This window comes from Desmodus rotundus, chromosome 11 (genome assembly GCF_022682495.2).
Source record: "Desmodus rotundus isolate HL8 chromosome 11, HLdesRot8A.1, whole genome shotgun sequence".
NCBI lineage: Eukaryota > Metazoa > Chordata > Mammalia > Chiroptera > Phyllostomidae > Desmodus > Desmodus rotundus.
The window spans coordinates 25,245,210-25,266,399 of NC_071397.1; the positions used below are offsets into that span (position 1 = coordinate 25,245,210).

The following is a 21,190-nucleotide window of genomic DNA, read 5'->3' on the forward strand; positions in this document are numbered from 1 at the left end:
TTAAAAAAAGGAGAGATTTTTCAATTCTCATATAATACCTGCTTACTCCAATTAGATACTCAAAAGAGATTATAAGTAAACTATGGGATTTATGCATTAGGTAACTATTATGAATAAACTAATGATATATTCACAGTGGGGCCAAATTAGATTTACAGTTGTTCTTAATGAAAATAAAACAATAATGAATACATAATAACACAAGAATACACTCTGTTTCACATTCTCACAGCTCTAAACTTACTTTTGCCCCACCCTGCATACGTCTAATAAAAATAATTATTTCATTCATTATACTCTTATAATTTTATTTATAACATGTAATTGATATTAGTAATCCTGAAGTTGTGAGATGGATTCCTTCTTTAATATAATTTTCTAAAAGGAATCAAAGAGAAATCTTGCCATACTTACATATTCCTGCAGTGATACGCAGTAAGTATTTAACCTGGAGTATCACAAAGTCTTTAACTCATCAATTACTCCATTAATTTTATGAATTCTGAAGTTATGTTCTCATACATGCCTAAGGATCGTTAAGTGTCCTCATCTTTTGTCCATAGAGATGTTAAAATATAAATAATGACACGATAGGTAATGTCAATACATAGGAATTGATATACCAAAGAACAGGTTTGAAAATAAACTATGTCCAGATCAGCAGTTCTATCCATGTTTTCTTACATGAACTTTTATTTCTTAAAAATGATTAGATTATTGTAGTCACATATATAAAAGAAGACAGTATATGTGAGAGAGGCTGTCTTATTTATAGAATTCTAAGCTCTTTATTTCTAAAACTGACTATGTTCCTGGGTCAGCAGAACTGATTAGTAGAGTCATTTTGGCTGCCTCTTTTACGTTGTTTAAGCTAAAAGGCTTTGGGCCAACAATTCATTGAGCTATAGAGTTACATATAGTAGCATCTGTTCCTACTTGGATTAGATTGATTATAATATAAATGGTCAAGGTAGTTTTCCTTTGAATTCATAGAATCATCAAAGCCTAAAAAAAGTAGAGTCATCCTTGACGCTTCCTTCTACCCTCACATTCACTCAGTATCGAAATCTTTTATTTTTACTTCTCAAATCTCTCAACCCGATCCATCTCCCTTTTCATGGTCTTTGCCATCATGCAGTACTTGGCACTTTATTTCCTTAACCAGATAAATTGACCCCAAAGGTTATTTTCTAAAATATGAATTTTATCATTTAACTTTTCACCTTATAAGCCTTTAAAGGACATTCTCTCACTGCTTACAGTATTATATCTTAAGTCCAATAAGCATTTTTATAAGACCCTTGAGGGTCTGGCTCCTTAGCATCTAAGCAACCGAATTCTGCTCAACTCTATTATGTTTTTAATTTAAGTGACAATGAAATTCTTGTAATCTGCCAGTCTGCATGCTGTTCCACCTTTCCTTGCTTCATTTTTTCTTCTTCTGATTATTTTACCATCTACAGCAGTGTTATTAAATTGTACTTGAAGACTGAAGTCACAGGAGGACATCTTTTGAAGCTTTACAGGGTCCCTAAAAATAGCGTGGGTTATTTTCTGCATTGTCCCTTCACTGAAGCTTTTGATTAGTCATGTTTTGACCTTACGCACTGAGTTACATTTGTTTACAGATTTCTTAATAAACTGTGCTCATTCACTTAAATATGTATCTAGTTTATTTCCATGTCTTCAGTATATGCCAGACTATAAAGATCTAATAAATGTATAAACAGATGAGTTAATTTTAAAATATATTTATGGAGAATGAGTAGATCATATGTGACACAGAACATACCTGTGCTATTCTGAATATCCGTGATGAGCACATATAAAAGCAAAGTGAATGGCTTTCTATTTCTCAAGACCTGGGAGGTATTAATAATTTGCTCTGTCTCTCTGTCTCTCTGTCTCTAATTCTGTTACCATACACATACTTTTATACTCATATTTGTTTAAATTACTCATAAAATAATCTTCAAAAATATTTGAGAGAAGCTTGTAAAACTTCTATGGATAAGGACAGATCAAAGTCTTGCTTTTAAAATTGGAAAACAAGAAGAGTTTTCAGCTACATAAATTGGTTTACAAAAGCATTACTAAAGAAGGAATATATGCTGTAAATGTAGTGATGCCTTGACCCGTGAAGATATAGTAACTCCACTGACAGTAAGAAGTATGAATAATTTTTTCTTTCCTTACTCTCCAATGGTTTTTGATGAAAAAGTACTATCAACCTAGACTGCAGAATGTGACATTAAAATTTAATTCTATTCAATCAAATAGGCAGAGACCAAATTCTGACATTGGTGTTTATTGTGGAAAAAAATGGAACTTTCTAAAAACTTTTTAAACCATTGCAACAAACCAAAAGTATGTGAGAGCCAGAAGGAAATATTTCCAACTTTAATATACTTTATCATTTAAATATTTGCATAAGTATACTGTAAAGCGTAATTGGACAGTTGACTTGACATTTTTTACTGAGTAAGCTTTTTATTTATTTATTTTTTACTTCAAAGCTTAACATTTCTCCTTTATTTAATACTTTAGATTCTGGCCAATTTTTGACATTAGTACTTTTACTTTATTAGGTAATTCTATGATATATAAGATAATTTGGTTTATAATGAAATTCATGCTTATTGCCATTTTAATCTTATTTTGAAATTAACTGAGTATTTTCTTGAAAAATATAGCAATATTCAGTATAATTTTATGAGTATGTCTGTAATGCTGTTTAATATATGTGAACTTAGTAAACAAAATGAGAGTGGTCTTGTTTTATATTCTATAAATGATACAAAATTAAAGTCATGTTAATTGCATTCCCAAGGAATAAAGTCTTATATAGTAAAAGCTTAATTTGGACTGTGTGTTTTATAGTTAAAACTATCATATTGAATAAATAGGCTTTCTTTGTCTCTAATTTAAATTTACTGTTTAAGACAGTGATTTGTAACATTTTTCACCATTACGGCACACATAAACTAATTACTATAATTCTGCAGCACACCAAAAATGTACTTTTCACTGATCTGACAAAAATTAGGTATAATTTTGATTCATTCATACTAGACAGCTATTGTGTCAGCTGTTTTCATATTTTATTTGATAATTAAGGAAAAAAGGTCATTGCCTCTGACAACAGGTATTTCACATTTTAAAAATTCTTGTGGCACACCAATGTGCCACGCATGGTACACTGGTTGAAAATTATTGGTTAAGAAATAAACTTTTTTTTTAGATTTACCATTACATTTGATGTATTTGACATTGCTTTGTGTCTAAAATAATCTAAGCTTTTCATATTAGTGTTTAGATTTCTTCCTTAGATAAACACTATAGGATTTCACTTATATGTACAATCTAAAAAGTAAAATAAGTGCACAAGCAAAAGAGAAACAAACTCATAGATAAAGAGAATAAACTGATGGCTCCTGATGGACCTAGGGTAGGGGATAAGGTGAAATAGGTGAAGGGATTAAGAAGTACAAACTGGCAGTTACAACATAGTCACGAGGAAGTAAAGCACAGATTTAATATTGTACCAACTATGTATGGTGTAGGGTAGGGACTACACTTGGGTCAGAGGGATCACTTCATAAGTTATATAAGTGTCTACTTACTATGCTGTACACCTGAAACTAATATAATGTTGAATGTGAACTATAACTGAAAAATAAAAATACATTTATAAAGAAGTTTTATACCTTAAAAATAATAATCTAAGCTTATCTTTTAAAAAGTAATGATTATATCTGACAAGTATTTTGAAAGAAAAACTACAATACAAATGCTCACTACTGATGATATATTTTTACTTATTTACTTATGGAATGACAGAGAAAACCATTCATTATAATAGCACTAGACAGAGAAGAAAATGTAATGCATTATGTTTGAAGTCAAAATGAAATCTGGAAATATAAAAATTTTAATTCTTCTTTATGTCATATTATGATATTTACTTAGTAAAGTTATATTATAGACATATTTAATTTATTAATAGTACTTGGAAAACATGAAATCAAATGTTAACATAGTGGTTCAACTTGAATTGTAGATTAAATTGTAAAATGTGTAATTTAACAAATATCCTGAGGAAAATGGAAATTCTTTTGTTTTTAAAACATGAACATTGAAAAATATTTAGTGATTTATTATAAGGAATGTGATGATTCCTAGTATCATCCAAAAGCATCCTTATTATTATGAAATTAAGTTGAAAATAAATAAGAAAATTAATTTACATTTGAATATAGAAAAGGCCTACTCAATTTGATAAATAACATATATAAGTTTAAATTAAAATTATATCTATATTAATTAAATTAAACAGAATATAGAATTAAATTAAATTGAATATAGAAAAGGCCTACTAATTTGATAAATAATATATATCATTTTAAATTAAAGTTATATCATAATTATTAAAATAAGATTTTATGACAAAATAGGTTCATATTTTATTTTATTTTTTATCACTATCAATATATGGTTTATTTAAATTTTTTAAATTTTTATTCTGCTATAGTTGTCCCATTTTCCCCCCTTTTTCCTCCCCTGTCCAGCCCATCTCTCACTCCCACAGTCAATCCCCACACTGTAGTCCATGTCCGTGGGTCATTTATACCTGTTCTTTGACTACTCCCTTCCCCTTTCCACCATTATCTTCCTCCCCCGACCCCTCTGGTCACTGTCAGTCTGTTCTATGTTTCCATGTCTCTTGTTCTGTTTTGCTTGTTGATTTATTTTTGTTCATTGTGTCCCTTTTGTAGGTGAGATCATATGGTATTTGTCTTTCACCACCTGGCTTATTTCATTTACTATAATACTCTTCAGTTCCATCCACACTGATGGGAAAGATAGGAGTTCTTTCTTTCTTTCTGCTGCATAGTATTCCATTGTATAAATGTACTCCAATTTTTTGATCCAATCATTTACTGGTAGGCACCGAGAGTGTTTCAAGCACTTGGTTATTATAAATAGTGCTGCTATGAACATTGGGGTGCATAAGTTTTTTGATTGGTGTTTTGGGATTCTTAGGGTATATTCCCAGCTATAGAATCACTGGGGCAAAAGGCATTTCCATTTTTAGTTTTTTGAGGAAATTCCATACTGTTTTCCACTGTGGCTGCACCAGTCAGCCTTCCCACCAATAGTGCACTAGGGTTCCCTTTTCTCCACATTCTTTCCAGCACTTGTTTTTTGTTGATTTATTAATGATGGCCATTCTGACCAGTATGAGGTGATATCTCATTGGGGATTTACTTTAAATTGAGTCTCTTCATGTTTTGAATCAATGTGCTAAACTAGCAAATACAATGTTTATATAGTAGACTTAGTAAGGAAAGGGAGCTGTTCTTATTTTCTTATTATCCTATCCCTTGCATATTTTATAAAGCAAAATAATGGAAATTATTTTTCTTATAAATGAATTATTCCTATAATTCTTTTATTCTTGGTCCAAGTTTTATTTTTTAGGGTAGAGAGTAAAAATGAAGTAGTTGATTCAGAATATATATGGTCAATCTGTTTCTAAAATATAATCTCTGAATAGAAAGTCACCTGTTGTTATTAAAACACAGACATTTAGTTCCAATTTACAGAGCCATAATTTGTAGCAAACTTGATCAATGATTGCTGAAAATGGATAATGTAGAATCAATAACCTTACCCTGTAATTGTCCTGAGTTACCTACAATCTCTTAGCCTTCATTCCTGATTTTTCTATCCAAGAATATAAAGAAATAGAATCTTTCTTCAAGTATGATATGAGGGGATGCAGTATGGCGTATTTTCTCATATGTTTCATTTAACAATATGTGATGGTTGCTGAGATCTTATAATTAAAAATTGATTCAATTTACTGATTTTCTTCAATTTTTTAAGTAGGAAAGATACCAACGTGAGAAATCAAACTTTAGGTTTACCAGTCTTTTGACATAATACATTTAATAGCATGAAATAATTATTTCTAAGTTCATGGAAGAAAGTGCAATGAAACTGGGTGAATGAGAAGGGCAAGAATGAAACACGTCAGGAATATGAAGGCAATGAACAAGGAGAGTTGAATTTGGATGGAAATGTCAGAGTGAAGGGGCATTTGCAAATGCAGGCTGGAGAAGCTGTGGGGATAGAATGAGACTATGAGACTCTACCAAGTAAAAGATGGAGACCAAGGAAAAAATTGCCTGGACCAGGAACCAGGATTTCACATATTACAAAGAAAACAAAGTATCATTGTGTCTGAGTACATTGTTTTATCAATCATTTACTATATTCTTTAATGATCTACATGGTACCAGAGAACAATAGTTATCTAAAATGTTTTTACTTATTTCTGTAGACCTCTGCTGTGTGATTTCTAATTTGGATTTTTATTGTAATTTCAACATATTTTTATGGTTTAATAAAACTTGCACATATTAAAATGCTATTAAACTGTTACACATGGTTGATAATACTTATAGACTTCTGAAAGCAGCTATTATTAAGCTGAACACAGTCTTTAATATCTTTAATCTTTGCACCAGGATATAAACTCCAAAACAGATGCTTAATTGCATCTAGAAAACAGTCATGTTACCTGACTATATGTTTATTCTCTTTTTACCATATTTACATATGTCCATTGTATTTTGTGTGTTAAATGAAAAGCACTCTAATGAAAATAAAACAGCAGTGCATTGGATTCGAGAATGGGCTTTTACACTGGTCGTGAATTTGCAGACAGCTGACAGAGTGCAAATCGCCTTAGACCCTTGCTTCTGCAGCTGTGCAATGTGCAGATTACAGGAGGGGATTGTTCCAATTCAGAAATTCTATGAGTTGATAAAAAACATACATTTGATTTTAGGAGTAGAAATACAGTCAGAAGTTACTGTATCTTCTGAACAAAACAATATTTTCCTTAATTTTAAGTCTATGAATTTTAAGTCAGATTTAGTCTATGAATGGCAAAGACTGAAACATTTGATCAACTATCAAACATGATTTTTTCTTTACATTAAACATTCATATTGTTCTTTTGATATTTCTTCATTGGGCAATATAAATTACCTCAGTGAAAAGTTTTAAATGCTAACACATAAGTTACTAAAAATAAGTTTATGTGTTTGAAGTGCCCTTTCACTTCTCCAGCAATGATTGATATTATGGTTATATCATTAAAATGTCCACACTACCCAAAGGAACCTATATATTCAACACAATTCCTATCAAAATACCTAAGTCATATTTCACAAAACCAGAACAAACATCCCCAAAATTTATATGGAACCACAGAAGACTCCAAATAGTCTCAGCAATCTTGAGAAATAAGAACAAAGTTGGAAGTATCAACTATATTACAGGGTCATAGTATCAAACTATATTACAGAGTAATATAATCAAAACAGCATGTTACTGGCATAAAAACAGAAATATGGATCTGTGGAATAGAATAGAGAGCTCAGAAATAAACCCTTACCTATATGGTCAATTCATATTTGGCAAAATAGGCAAGAACATACATTTGGGTCAAGACAGTCTATTCAACAAACAGAGCTGGGGATATTAGACAGATGCACACAAAAACCAACCAACCAACCAAGGAAATGAACCAAACCAAATGAACCCAAACAGAAAAGCAAGGCCAGACCACCTTCCTACACTATACACAAAAATAGACTCAAAATGGATTAAAGACTGAAAGGTAAGACTTGAAATCATTAAACTTCTAGGAGAAAACATAGGCAGTAAAATGTTTGAGATTTCTTTTAGCAATATTTTTTTCTGATATATCTCCATGGGTAAAGGAAACAAAAGAAAAAATGACATGTGACTACATAAAATTAAAAAGGTTTTGTACTGCAAAGGAAACCACCAGCACAAAGAAAACACAACCTATGAGATGGGAGAACGTTTACCAATGATGTATCTAATAAGAGAATAATATTCAAAATGCATAAAGAAAAACTACTCACCACAAAGAAAAGTCTGATTTGAAATGGACAAAGGGCCTGAATAGACACTTCTCCAAAGGAGATACATAGATGGCCAATAGACATATGGAAAAAAAATGCTCAATGTTATTAATTGTCAGAGAAATGCAAATTAAAACCACATCGTATCACCTCACATGTATCACAATGGCTGTCATCAATAAGTCCACAAACAATAAATGTTAGAAAAATGTGGAGAAAAGGAGAATCCCCAAGGACTGTTGACGAGAATGCAGATTGGAGCAGCCAATTTTTGGAGGTTCCTCAAAAATTTAAAAATGGGACTGTGTTTTGACACAGCAATTCCACTTCTGGGTATTTATCCAAAGAAACCCAAAACACTAACTCAAAAGAATATTTTCATCCCTGTGTTCATTGCAGCATTATTTACAATACTCAAGGTGCAGAAGCAACCCAAGTCCTCATCAATAGATGAGTGGATAAAAAAGTGGTGGTGCCTACATACAATGGAATATTACTCAGCCATAAAGGAAGGAAATCTTATCATTTGTGACAGTACAGATGGACTTAGAGGATATGATGCTCAGTGAACTATACCAGTCAGAAAAAGCCAAACACAATATGACTTCACTAATGTGTGGAATCTAAAGAAAAAAATAAACTAATACAAGAGAAACAGACTCATAAACATAGACAGCAGACTGGTATTGCTAGAAGAGAGAAGTATTGGGGAACTGGGTAAAAGAGGTCAAGAAATTAAGAAGTACAAGTTGGTAATTACAAAATAGTCACAGGGATGTAAAATACAGCTTAAGAAATATAGTCAATAATATTGCACTGGAAATATTGGGGAGGCTTTGTCTAGTATATGATTGTCTAATCACTATGTTGTGTACTGAAACCAATACAAAATATATACTGGGGGTAAACAGTAATTTAAAAAGTAAATTGTGGTTATAGAATTACTTGAATATTGTATGTTGCTGTGCACCTAACAGTCTAGTAACTGTTTATCTGAAAGTAATCCTAACTTTTTTTGCTTGAAATGGATAACTTATTTAATCTATATCAGTATTCAAAGCAATATCACCTATGTACTTGTCCACAGTAATAAGGAAACTAGCTATATATATTGGTTTATTAATTTAATCACATTCAAGGATCATATTTAAAGTCAGAATAAAATACATCCTTTTTTTACATTTTCTTTTTGCATTTTTTTTCTGTTTAGATTCCACTTATTCCTTTCAAAATTTTGCTACAACTTCAGGAAGATGAAAAACGTAAACTAGCTACTCTTCAGGTTTTATTGTTGTAGTTATAAAATAATCTAAAACAATCAAATGTCTCTATGAGAAAAATCAGCAATGAACAAACTATTCATTTGACATGCCTCATACCTAGATAAGCCCAATGTTCAAAGTATGAATTGTAAAGTAGAGATATTTGAATGAGTCCATATGTGCTCAGCAATGTCGCCTTGGACCTAAGCGACCCCAACACACAGAGTAAAAATAGTCTTTCTCGTGTGTGCCTTTGCATTAATGCATGCTTCTATTCCAGTCTTGTAAACAGGCAGGCCTATCATTAAAAACTGTCTTGTACATGCAGAAATAATTTGATAAAAAAAGAGTATATGGCCAATGCAGTTGAAATATAAAGTGATCTTATGAGATCTCTGGGTAACAGCAATAAAGATCAAAAAGCTGACGTAACAATGTTAGTAACTGAGACTCCGAGTCAACTAAAAAAATTCTGTAACAGAAAGAAGACAAGCCATGGTATAAGAACTTTGAGAAAAATTAAACACCTGAAATAAATTACTTTGCAAACAAAATATAATAATATGGTTTCTTAACTTGGCATTACATTTGCAATGAAAAAATACTTATTTAAAAGTGCATCTGCATTGAAAATAAAATGGAATATATAATATTTGCATAAAATATTTTTTATAAAACAGACCAAAATTTGAGTGAAAATAAATAATAGAGAAGAAATGCTTTAAAAGAAATAAAAATGGTATAAAGTGGTACGTGCACAAAAGACAACTTTAGATTTGTGATTTACAAAACATAAATGATATTAGTACCTGAAGTAGGATGCGGAGTTAACACACAAAAGAACAATAGAATAATAAAAGGAAACTTTTCAACTGTAAACAAATAAAAAAGAGAAATAGCATCACATAGTCTAGTTAGATGCTTACAGTTCAAAGATAAAACAGAAGAAAAATAGTTGTATATTCTCTACTTAGCAGTCATTGGTATAATTATTTTATATTTTTAATTAAAAAATTGAAAGTTTTGTAAGTTTCCAATGAGAAAGTGAATGAACTGCATTCATGAAACAAAATGTTCATAAAACAGGCCATTCTCTGGTTTATTTTCTGCAATAATAGAGAGGAAAGCAGAATCATATCAACTGCATAATCCTCAGTCAATGACAAGATCTAAGAAGTTTGTACTTCACCAAGTTCTAAATCAAATGTGAAGCCAAGGACATGACCAAATACTTTAGGCTGGCAGTTTCAAATTTTCCACACCATTTGAAAGGGTAGGATACTATTTTTTGTTTCTTTTTTCTTTTTTTTAATGTGATGCCACATGATATTTCAGTTGGAAGAAAATTCATACTAAAATTATGAGAAAACAATAGTATAGAATGTTTACAGATCATAGAAGGTTGAAATCATTTAATAAGGAAGTTTTCATCAACAATAAGACTTCAGGATAAATACTCTTATGATAGAAATTTATAGATTTGATAACTATTTTCCCAATTAATATCAAACAAAATTTAGAAGGCTGATTTACAAAAATTCCAGCATTGAGAATGGAGACATTAACTTTAAGTTTGATTTGTATAAATTTAGAAGGAGAAAAAGCAAAAAAAGACAGTAACAAAATATTTCACCACAAGTGAAAAATGACATGAATGGAGCCATTTTAATGGAGTGGGAACATCCCCTGTAGAAAAACTATATTGCTTCTCATGTTCCTTGTACTTTTGGACTGGGCCGAATCTTTGAACTGGTCCAGATCTTTGGACCGAGATAAATCACACTTGTTCTATAAACAGTTGTGTGTGGAAATTCAGAAGAAAAGCGACACCCTGAGGATGTGGACTGATAATTATGGACCTTGTATATGAAGACAGAATCAGTTACCATCATGTATAGGCAAGAGTAGCTTAGTTTGTCAGCAACAAAAGGATTTTTTCCATGTGATTAATCCTTTCCTTTTTCTCCAAACCAAAACAAACAAACAAATAAGAAAACAAACAGAATATTCACCCTGTAATTGGAATATTATTTGGGTTTCTCCCCAAATTACAATTCTTTGATCCCAAATAAATACTTGTTGCCTCTCATTTTGGCTTTTTAAGTTTAGGTTGATATACATTGTGAATAGGAAGATTTTTTATTATATTTTAATGCAAAATAGGGATCAAAACAAAAACTTTGATATAATTTTTTCAATAAACAATTATTTGAATAAGGTTTAAGTAAATATATTGCAGATTAATCCTTGACCCCCACAAAAATCTGATAATTTTACTTGCAAACCTCTCCTTGCCACAACGAGTCTTTTGTAATAAATAAACTGAGGACTGTGCTGACTTGGTACCACTTCTGATGGCTCCTCACAGCCACTCTGCTAGTCAGTCCCCTAGAAGCTGAACTCCCAGCCGTTTACCATTCAGAGACTTTCAGGGACTTCGAGGAGCGTTGAATCAGCAGTGGAAATTTCGAAGACAGTTGATTCTTATTTAAATACAATTTGAACAACCCTGTGGCAGTAATGGATGCCTGTGCTTGTCCCTGGGAGATATTCCAGGAAAAGAAGCAGGTCTCTTCAGTCTGAATTCCACTGATTTCATGCTTTAAGAAAGGTCAGCCTAACTATGGCATGGATAACATCCTCTGAAAGAACTTTCTATAGAGTAGCTTTTATAGTGCTTAATTTAACAAATGCTACCTTGGGTGAAAAAACATACATTTCAGTTTTAGGTTCAGTTATTTCTATTTTTATTGAATTTAATGAGTTTCCATGAATAAAGTCTTGATTTATAATATTGTATCTACTGTGAGTAAGTGTTCAATTTACTGCTGCTTACCTAATCCAGGCACTGATTAACTGGAGGGGTCCTTGCAGTGCTCAAGTAATTGCTTTCATAAGTTTACGTTACACAAGTAATACTGATATTAGAAACATGTTTACTTTTATACTTTATTAGACCACCAGAGTAAAATAAGCAAAATCCATGCTCAAAATATAAGAGAGATCTCACACACAATCATATACAACTACATACACATACATAATACTTCAAATGAAATGGGAAAACACTCATGGACGTGGACAATAGTGTGGTGATGTTTAGGGAGAGGGTGGAGCAGGGGTAGGTAGAGAAGGATAAAGGGGCATAAATGGTGATAGAAGACGACTTGACTTAGGGTGGTAAACACACAATACAGTGTACAGATGATGTGTTGTGGAGTTGGGCATCTGAAACCTGCATAATTTTGTTAACCGGTGTCACCCCAATAAACTCAATAAAATAAAAAATAAATAAAATGATAAATAAAAGTAAAAAAGGAAATGGGACATTAGGCAATATGTAATAAATAATGATAACTGTTCATAATGATAACCAAACAGTCTGCATGTGCTAAATAAAAAGATAATCTTGTGTGTATATGAAATTAGCACCCATGTGTATGTGCTTTACTAGACAGATGTATACCTCAAGGAAAATAATACAATACAGACTAAAATAAATAAAAGGACAAAAACACAACATAGATGAACAATGAAAAGAAGGTCATGGCGGTATTAATTATGACAGAATACATTAATGACTTAAAGACAAATGATAAAATATGTGATAGGAATAATAGATATTATTTTCTAGTAAATAATTATATATGAAAGTATACCTGGTTAATTTATTACTGAGTTAAGATATCTTGACAGAAACACAATTGCTTACAGATTTTTAACCTAATGATAGCCTCTTACAAATGAGACTGAAATAGAGAAAAGAAGTGCTTTTTTTTCTATTTAATATGCAAGTTCAATTAATGTTTTGCAAATTGAACTGATAATGGCTAAAGTTTCTCAAATAACTAGCCAATTATATATATCATATAATTATAAAGACAAAAGTAATGAACATTCATCTAAGAAATTTAAAAAGATTCCATAATAATAATTGGTTCAAAAATATAGTGACAGGTTAATTTGTTTTTATGAATCTTCATAAATAAATTTTTATTTGTTTTTAAGCTCTTAGAAAAATATAGTAGTAAGAGAAATGAATATCTGCTTAAAAAGTATAATATAAATATGAACAATTTGTAAAATATTTATATGGTGAATATAGAGGAAAATGAATAAGAACCCAATTTTGGGAGGGAATAGAGATATGAAACAATTATAAAAATAAATGATGATTACATTCAGAAGACCAGCAGGGGATCAATATAAATACATGGCACTTGGAAAAATATGAGCAATGCTTTCTTAGAATTATTGATTTCAAATTTATGATTACATGATGAAAACTTACTTAAAAACTTAGTATCTTCAGAGTGCATTATTAGAAGGATGCTTATAAGCTTTCCTAGATACATATCTAGTGAATTGTAGATAAAGAAACACTGACCTGCAGTAGAAAGTGTGTCCAGATTCATGAACACAAATCCCTCCTTCAGAACCGAGGTCCAGATTCAGTTCAAGCCCAGCGCGACCATCAGTATTTATCTCACGACGGGCACCAGAACCTCCACTTGGGCAAATGCAAGTAAAGCTGTGGTCTGACTTCTGACAGGAGCCTTCTTGCATCCAAGGGATTGATGTGCAGCCCTAAGTTCAGAAATAGAGAATCAAATTTGATTAGTAGTGGTAAGTCTAATAATTTTATTGAAATTTTATTATATTAAAGCATTTTAAAGAAACCAATATGTAAGCTTATCTGATATTCCCTTCCTCTAGTAAGTAAAGTATGTTTCTAGTAATAAATTATATTTACCTTTATCACCAGAAATACTCTGTCAAGTGTTTTATTATTGTATTTTGAGGAAAAAAGTCTTTATGAAACTTTATTTATGTGCCATTCATAAAAGTAATAATCATATAATAACTGAAAGTTTGTGGCATTTGCCAGCTTCTTCCTGTTTTTTCCCACACTTTTCACCTGGCAACCATCATTCCACCTCTGCTTCTACAAATTTAACTTTTTTTCCTTTAATATTCCATATATGAGTGATACTATGCAGGATTTGTCTTTCTCTCTGTCTTGTTTCACTTAGCATAACGTCCTCAGGGTTTATCAGTGTTGTCACGAATGGCAGCATTTCCTTCTTTTTTTTAAGAGTGAATAATATTTTACTGTATATATAGATAACACATTTTCTTTACCCAACCATCCGTCAATAGAGTCTGGTGTTGTTTCTATACCTCGGCTTTTGTGAACATTGTTGCAATGAACACAGGACTACAGATATCTCTTTGAGATAATAGCTTCATTTTCTTTGGATACATACCCAGAAGTGTGATATCTGGATCATATGCTAGTTATGTTTTTAATTTCTTGAAGACAGGAACGTCTGCACTGGTTTGAATAGTGGCTGTACCAGTTTACATTCCCACCAATAATATACATGTGTTCCCTTTTCTCCACATCCTTGCTAACATTTTATTTCTTGCATTATTGATAATAGACATCTTAATAGCTGTGAGGTAATATATCATTGTGGTTTTGATTTGCCTTTCCCTGATGATTAATGATGTTAAACACCTTTTCATATACCTATTGCCAATTGTGTGGCTTCTTTGGAGAAATGTCTATTCAAATCCTTTGTCCATTTTTAACTGGGTTATTTGGTTTTTGCCATTGCGTTTCCTGGATTTCTCATATATTTTCAATATTAACCCCTTATTAGATAGGTGGTATGCAAACCTTTTCTCTCATTCCAGAGGTTGCCTTTACATTTTGTTGATGATTTCCTTAGCTGCACAGAAAATTTTTATTTTGATATATCTTTCATTTATTTATTTTTGCATTCATATCATACATCAAATGAAAAATTAAAGGTTTGTCAAACTGACCAGAGACTTTAATTATTGTCATTTTTAATGGATTGTACCCTTGAGTATAAAGCTCAAGTCATGCTTGGAACCAAGACAGTGATCTTTTATACTAATCCAAGTGATAGAGTTAAATGTATGTTTTTATAAATTAATACCATTTTGATATATTCTCTACTTTTGCTGAAAATGTGAACTCCTTAAGGATAACCAGGGGCATCGAGTAGACTTTGGCAGGTACTGCAGTTATTTTTATGGAATGTAAACATCAAAATTCCACAGGGAATGGCCTGGAAACATGTTTCTCTCTTATCCCTATGGCTGGGTGTATATAGAATGATTTATTAGAAAGCATTACATAAATGAATTGAATTATATCTCCCATAGGAAAAAAAGAAATAGTTTTTAGAGTGCCAAAATTTCTGTCTCTAGGGTTTACAAGACTTTTACTAAATTAATTAGAAGGCTTAATGGGAAATACAAAAACAATTTCTTTAAACAAATCAAAGTGTCAAAGTTCTTGATGTTTTCTAGTTCAAAAATTAAGGAGAATGCCTTTCCTTCTGTTCATGATCATTTATATTACTTTACTATACCTTATTTAATATAATAAAGTGCTTCCCAAGGGGAACTCACTAATTTAATTTCAGAGAAGGAAAGAAATGTGTTTAGAGAAAAAGAAGGAGGCTAGGTGTAATGTCGCAGACCATGGCAATGTAGACAATTAAGCTAGACAATTTACCCAACTCGAATTTAAAACAGCACCCCAGGAAAGGCACCAGAGTGGGAATGAAAGAGCAGTGGCACGTCCATCGTGGACTGCTTCGGCAGAGCAGACCGCCCGAGTGGCTAGTAAATGCGCCAGTTATCCCTCTGACAGTTGGGTTCTATTGGAGGTATATAGTTTAATTCCAAAAGTTTGTCCTGGGATCTCTGAACCTCCCAGCATAGTAGAAATTTATTCTCTGATTTCATCTTTACCATAAAACATTTCCCTCCTAGAATCATAAAGTAGTAGAGTACTTTCTTCCATACGATCTTGGAAAAACAGAATATATTAAACAGATAATCATACAACTGTTTTATTTGAAGAGGGAAATAGGGCAGGTGTCCATTAAAGCCCGCCTTACTGCAACAACTTATTAAGCATCACAGAATTTTTCAAATTTTGTCTCGTTCTGAATAAAAACTATCACTATAGTCTACTCTTTATAAAATTTAAGTTGTATATTAATACTTAAGCTTGTTAAATTACAGATTCAAATTCAGTAATAGGATTGGTGTAGGGCCTGAATTTTTCTATTTCCAACAAATCCCCTCATGTTTCTAGTGCATGGACCAAACACTGAGTAGCAAGAAGGTAGCCCAATAATTTCCATTTACTCACAAGGATGAGGACGAGCCCAGGGGCATTAGAATGACTTACCAAAGTCATAAAACAAAGTGACAGCAGAATAAAATCACATGCCCGGAAACTAAATGCCCTGAATTCCAACTTATGGCTCTCATACCAACAAGCATTACTTTCTCTTTCAGAATATTTTCTCGGCTACAGAACTGTACAAATTATAATGTATATGATAAAGGCTTAATGTCCCAAATGTTTACTTATAATTTTCATTTTCTAACTTGTTCGTTTTCAAATCATACATGGTTAAATATAGGGATGAAGTAGTTAATAGAGAAAAACTTTTGTTTGACAACCGATTTAATCTGATTTATGGTGTTTTGATGTAAAGGAAGAAACTTTGTTATTAAAAAAATCAAACAAGATTCTAAAATATCAAAATGAGAATATTTGCAGTAAATATCAATTTTTACTTTTTTATTAAAATGTGTCTGGCATTACCCCTGGGAAAGAAAGCCACTGAAATACAAGAAAACAAAAACATTGTCTCAGAAACAGTCTGAAATGCACAGATGAACAGTAAAGAAAATACATCGGGACTGAAACTAGACCCAATGCCAAATTCATGAAACAAACGTGAAGATTTTTAAAAGGTAATAGAGAGCTCCAAACACACTAAAAAGTACACACTCCTATTTCCTCAGATAAAAGAATATTTCAGAAGAACTCTAAAGTGTATATTCAACATCTAACTTGGCAAAAGGAGGCATCAAATGTGCAACCCAGAAGGCGGAGAACACTGTGCTAAGGAGTCTGTAGCTCTGTAAGGGACGTGGGCTGGCGTTAGTGCTCAGAAGAAGGCTCCACCCCACCTGTTTTGCTCTTCTCACTCAGGTTTGAGCTTACTCTCAATTGAACAGTAAAATAAATCTGCTCGTAACTTAGAGATTCAAGATTTATGGACCAGAGCAAATTAAGAAATAGAGAAAATGTATAGGAAAAGTATGTAAGAAAAGCTTCCGAATAAAGACACAAACATGGTGGGAATGGAATAGGCTGTGAAGCCGAAAGGAAACACAGACACAACGTACGCAAACACACACAGATGAGCAAGAGAGTGTTAGTGATTATTTCCTAAATGAAACAGGGGGTGATCAACTCAATTTTCTGCACCTAGAGTACATAAATAATTTTTAAGAGCAATACACTTAAATATCTTAAATTGCCATCAATAGGATACTGATTAAATAAATATAGCACCCCATGCCATGTAATATTAATAAGACTAAAGTAAAACTATATGTGTTAATGTAGGATAATCTACAATGACAGATTAAATTTAAAAAATCAAGGTACTCTATATGTGTGATAAAGTCCCCATTTACGAGACCTCCTTTATTTTAGAGATGTGTTTGCAGCCACAGAAGGTAGGTACAATGACTTGTGGGAAACAGCTGGTCATTTGCTGGGGAATTCCAACTCAAACCTTACCTCCCAAAAACCATACTGATGAATCTATAATTTATTACAAATTAAAAGACAGTGAAAAAAACACTAGAAGAACTCTTTGGCTAAACCCCTTTCAAACTTGTCACAAGTGACAGAACCTTTAGAGGAAATCTCAATAAATTTTGATACATTAACCTTTTGTGTCGGGGGGCTTTAATGCAGTCCCCCGGTCCGCCATGGATGAAGCCGTGGCGATGGTGGCTCGAAGCCTCTGGTCCGTGCAGGTCCCTGTCCAGGCGCCAGATGTCGGGGGGCTTTAACGCAGCCCCCCGGTCCACCACGGATGAAGGCCATCCGTAGCGATGGTGGCTCGAAGCCTCTGGTCCGTGCAGGTCCCGAAAATCCTCAGATCCCTGTTCCGGGCGCCAGATGTCGGGGGGGGGCTTTAACGCAGCCCTCCCGTCTGCCACGGATGAAGAAAAAGACTACCAAGACAGGATCTGCTTGGGGAGGAGAGGTGGCCGTTTCTCTCAAGGGGAGAAGGGCCTTGAGCTTTTCTCTTCCTGGGCTTTTATTAGGTTCATTCGCATAGGAATGCAGATAAAGCTCATCAATCATTGTCAGGCAGTAAGGGTTAAACAGTACATGATTTACAGAGAACTCTGAGGGCTTATTCTGAGTTACAGCCAATTAGTTAGAGGGCCATAAAACTTTAGGCGCCAGACTCATCTCAGGTCTGGACCCTTATCTCTTAAACTGAGGGTACAAATTAAGTAGGTTTCACAGGAATGTATGTATTTTTCTTAGGCCTGATTCCCCAGGGAATCCACCCCTCCCAGCACAGGACTGCACTGCCCTCTGTTATTGCTTCAGGCTTAAGTCAGGCAAGGGAAGTAAGGCAGCCAAGAGATTAGGAGACTTCTTGCAGACAGAATGAGCACTCAGGCTATTTCAAAGCCGAGGGGCGAGGGTCCATCACCCCCTTTTGCCACAGCCCCCTGAGTCCTTCCCTGCGGGCCTCTTCTGTCACCAGAGCCTGTCTTAGGTTGATCTTCCCTTGAGGATTCTTACCCGTCATTGGCTAACTGGCCAAGCTCAGGGCCAAGCAGGGTAAAGTGGGCAGAGGTGGCACACCTGCCAGGGAGACAAGCTTTGTCTCCTTAGTGGCTTATGGTCCCAACTCTGACTCAGCCTTAACCATGAGGGGTTACAGCCTCTGAAACCAGGCAGAGCGGTTCCCAACAGTTTTCTTTGTAGAAATTATTAAATGTAGATTTAACATATTTAATATAATATAGCTATCTATGTATTATCATGTCCATTTTGTTAAACTTTATTTTTTCCTAGAAAAATTTTTTAATCTGGACTTTCAAAAGTATTGGCATAAAATATTTAATCATTTCCTCACATTATATTTGTATTGGTATCAGAGCTATAACAATGTCTCTTTCTTGTGACATTGACTATTTGTACCTTTTCTCATTTTATTTATTTTGTAGATAAATATTGGGAGGGAGTAGTAAATTTCAAAGAACATACTTTTGCATTGTTATAGTCTTAATTCTCTATTTGTTTTTTACATCTTTAATGTCTGCTCTTATTTTAATGATTTTCTTCCTTTAACTTTCTTTGGGTTTAATTTACTCTTCTATTTATAAGTTTTATTTTTATTTTTTATTTATTTTTTAATTTTTTATTGCTGTTTAAGCACAGTTTTCTCCACTTCTCCCCCGCACACTCCCTTGCCCCATCCAACCCCCACCTTCCATCCTGGATCCCACCCCAACACTTTTGAATGTCAGAATCTACTATATATTGATTAACATTAACACAAATAGAAAAGCATATATAATATAATGTATATGATAGGCAAAACGTAAATAATCTTATTACATAAAAAGCCCTTTATAAACGGCAGCTGGCATTTGATGAAATACAAATGCACGCACACACATTACTTTCTTTTCACTTCTTTTCTGTTTCTAGAACTTCTTTTAGTCCTTTTTTTATATTAGACATGCTGGTGATAAATTCTTAGATTTTCTTCATTCTAGGATGTTTCGATTCCTTCTTTTATTCTGTAACCATGTTTTCTTTCTTCATGTTAGCATTTTCACATATTTATAAATTGCTACAGCAAACACGCAACCCTGCTCCCTTGCAGCAGTTATCCTCAGTCCCCACACAATGGAGGGGAATGTTTGCCATCTATATCACTCTCCTCTCTTTCCTTTTATTGCTCCCTTTCTGTGTCTGTTCCCAGAGTTGAGTTAATTACATGGTCCAAAAACACAGTACCCATTCCATACCCAATCAGGAGTTTGTTTTTCTTCAGTGTTGATTCTAATTTTTAAAGCTCACCTCAAATTTTTAGATTGACAGAAAAAAAAGTTTGCTTGCATTTTTCTCCCTGCAGACCTAACACAAATTTGTTCATTTACTCTCTAAGAAGCTTCATATATAGCATCCTGCTCTTTAATGACCTGAGTGTTCTTTTCAACCAGCACTGCCCATGTTTCTCCATTGCTCTTTTATCTTTAGCCTGGAAAGACAGACTTGGACATTAATACAACAATGCCCTTCGGAGGCTGCTATCTGTGCATTGCAACATAGAGCTACAATAAATAGGTCAGCTAAGTAAGATACATGACTGTATCTCCAAATAAAACTGATTGTGTGGAAGTATGTCAAAAATTCTTATATCTTGGTTTCTCATAGATGTTGAATATTGAATATATTTGCAGAACAAGTAAAATTACATTTAGAGTGCACTTAAAATATTAGTAAATAAAGATTCTTAAAAACTCTATTGAACTACAATAATTCATATAGATGGAAAAATGAGCTTTTAAAAAGCAGGGAAACAGAATAGATATTTCTAATACTAGGTATAGGAACATATAAGAGCATAAAACCTGAGACATTGCAAATCAGTAAAGAAATAACATATTTTTAGATGAAATTTTGATAATAATTCTTGGGAAAATTAATTATACTTTTGAAAAATAATCAAATTCCTGTCTTCTTTCATTATAACAAATATTCACTATGAGTTAAGGTATTAAAAGCATCATCAAGCCTGAAATTGTGGTAGATGAGAATGTAAGAAAATTATTTAAATAATGCTATATGAAAGCACTTTCTAAGGAGGGATAAAAACACAGAATCATTTAAAAAGTTTTAAAAAACCTAAATATTTTACAGTTTACTAGTTTTATAAAGTAAGAGTAGACAAGTATTAGAAAAGATTTGCAATTTTGAAGAATTTAGTAGATTTTATTCATAATTTTCAATAATATGTGCAAACCAAGAAAAAAGGCAAGCAAGCCCAAAGAAAACTACTATTAATTAAAGAA

At 32.7% G+C, this 21,190-nt stretch overlaps 1 protein-coding gene across 1 annotated transcript in view; it reads right to left on the bottom strand.

The window, feature by feature from the left end:
* Positions 1-21,190, bottom strand: part of EYS (eyes shut homolog) — a 1,562,674-nt gene that overhangs the window by 847,052 nt on the left and 694,432 nt on the right. The window contains 1 exon segment of the mRNA XM_071219700.1: positions 13,614-13,813. Within this exon segment, the coding sequence (XP_071075801.1) occupies positions 13,614-13,813 (200 nt within the window).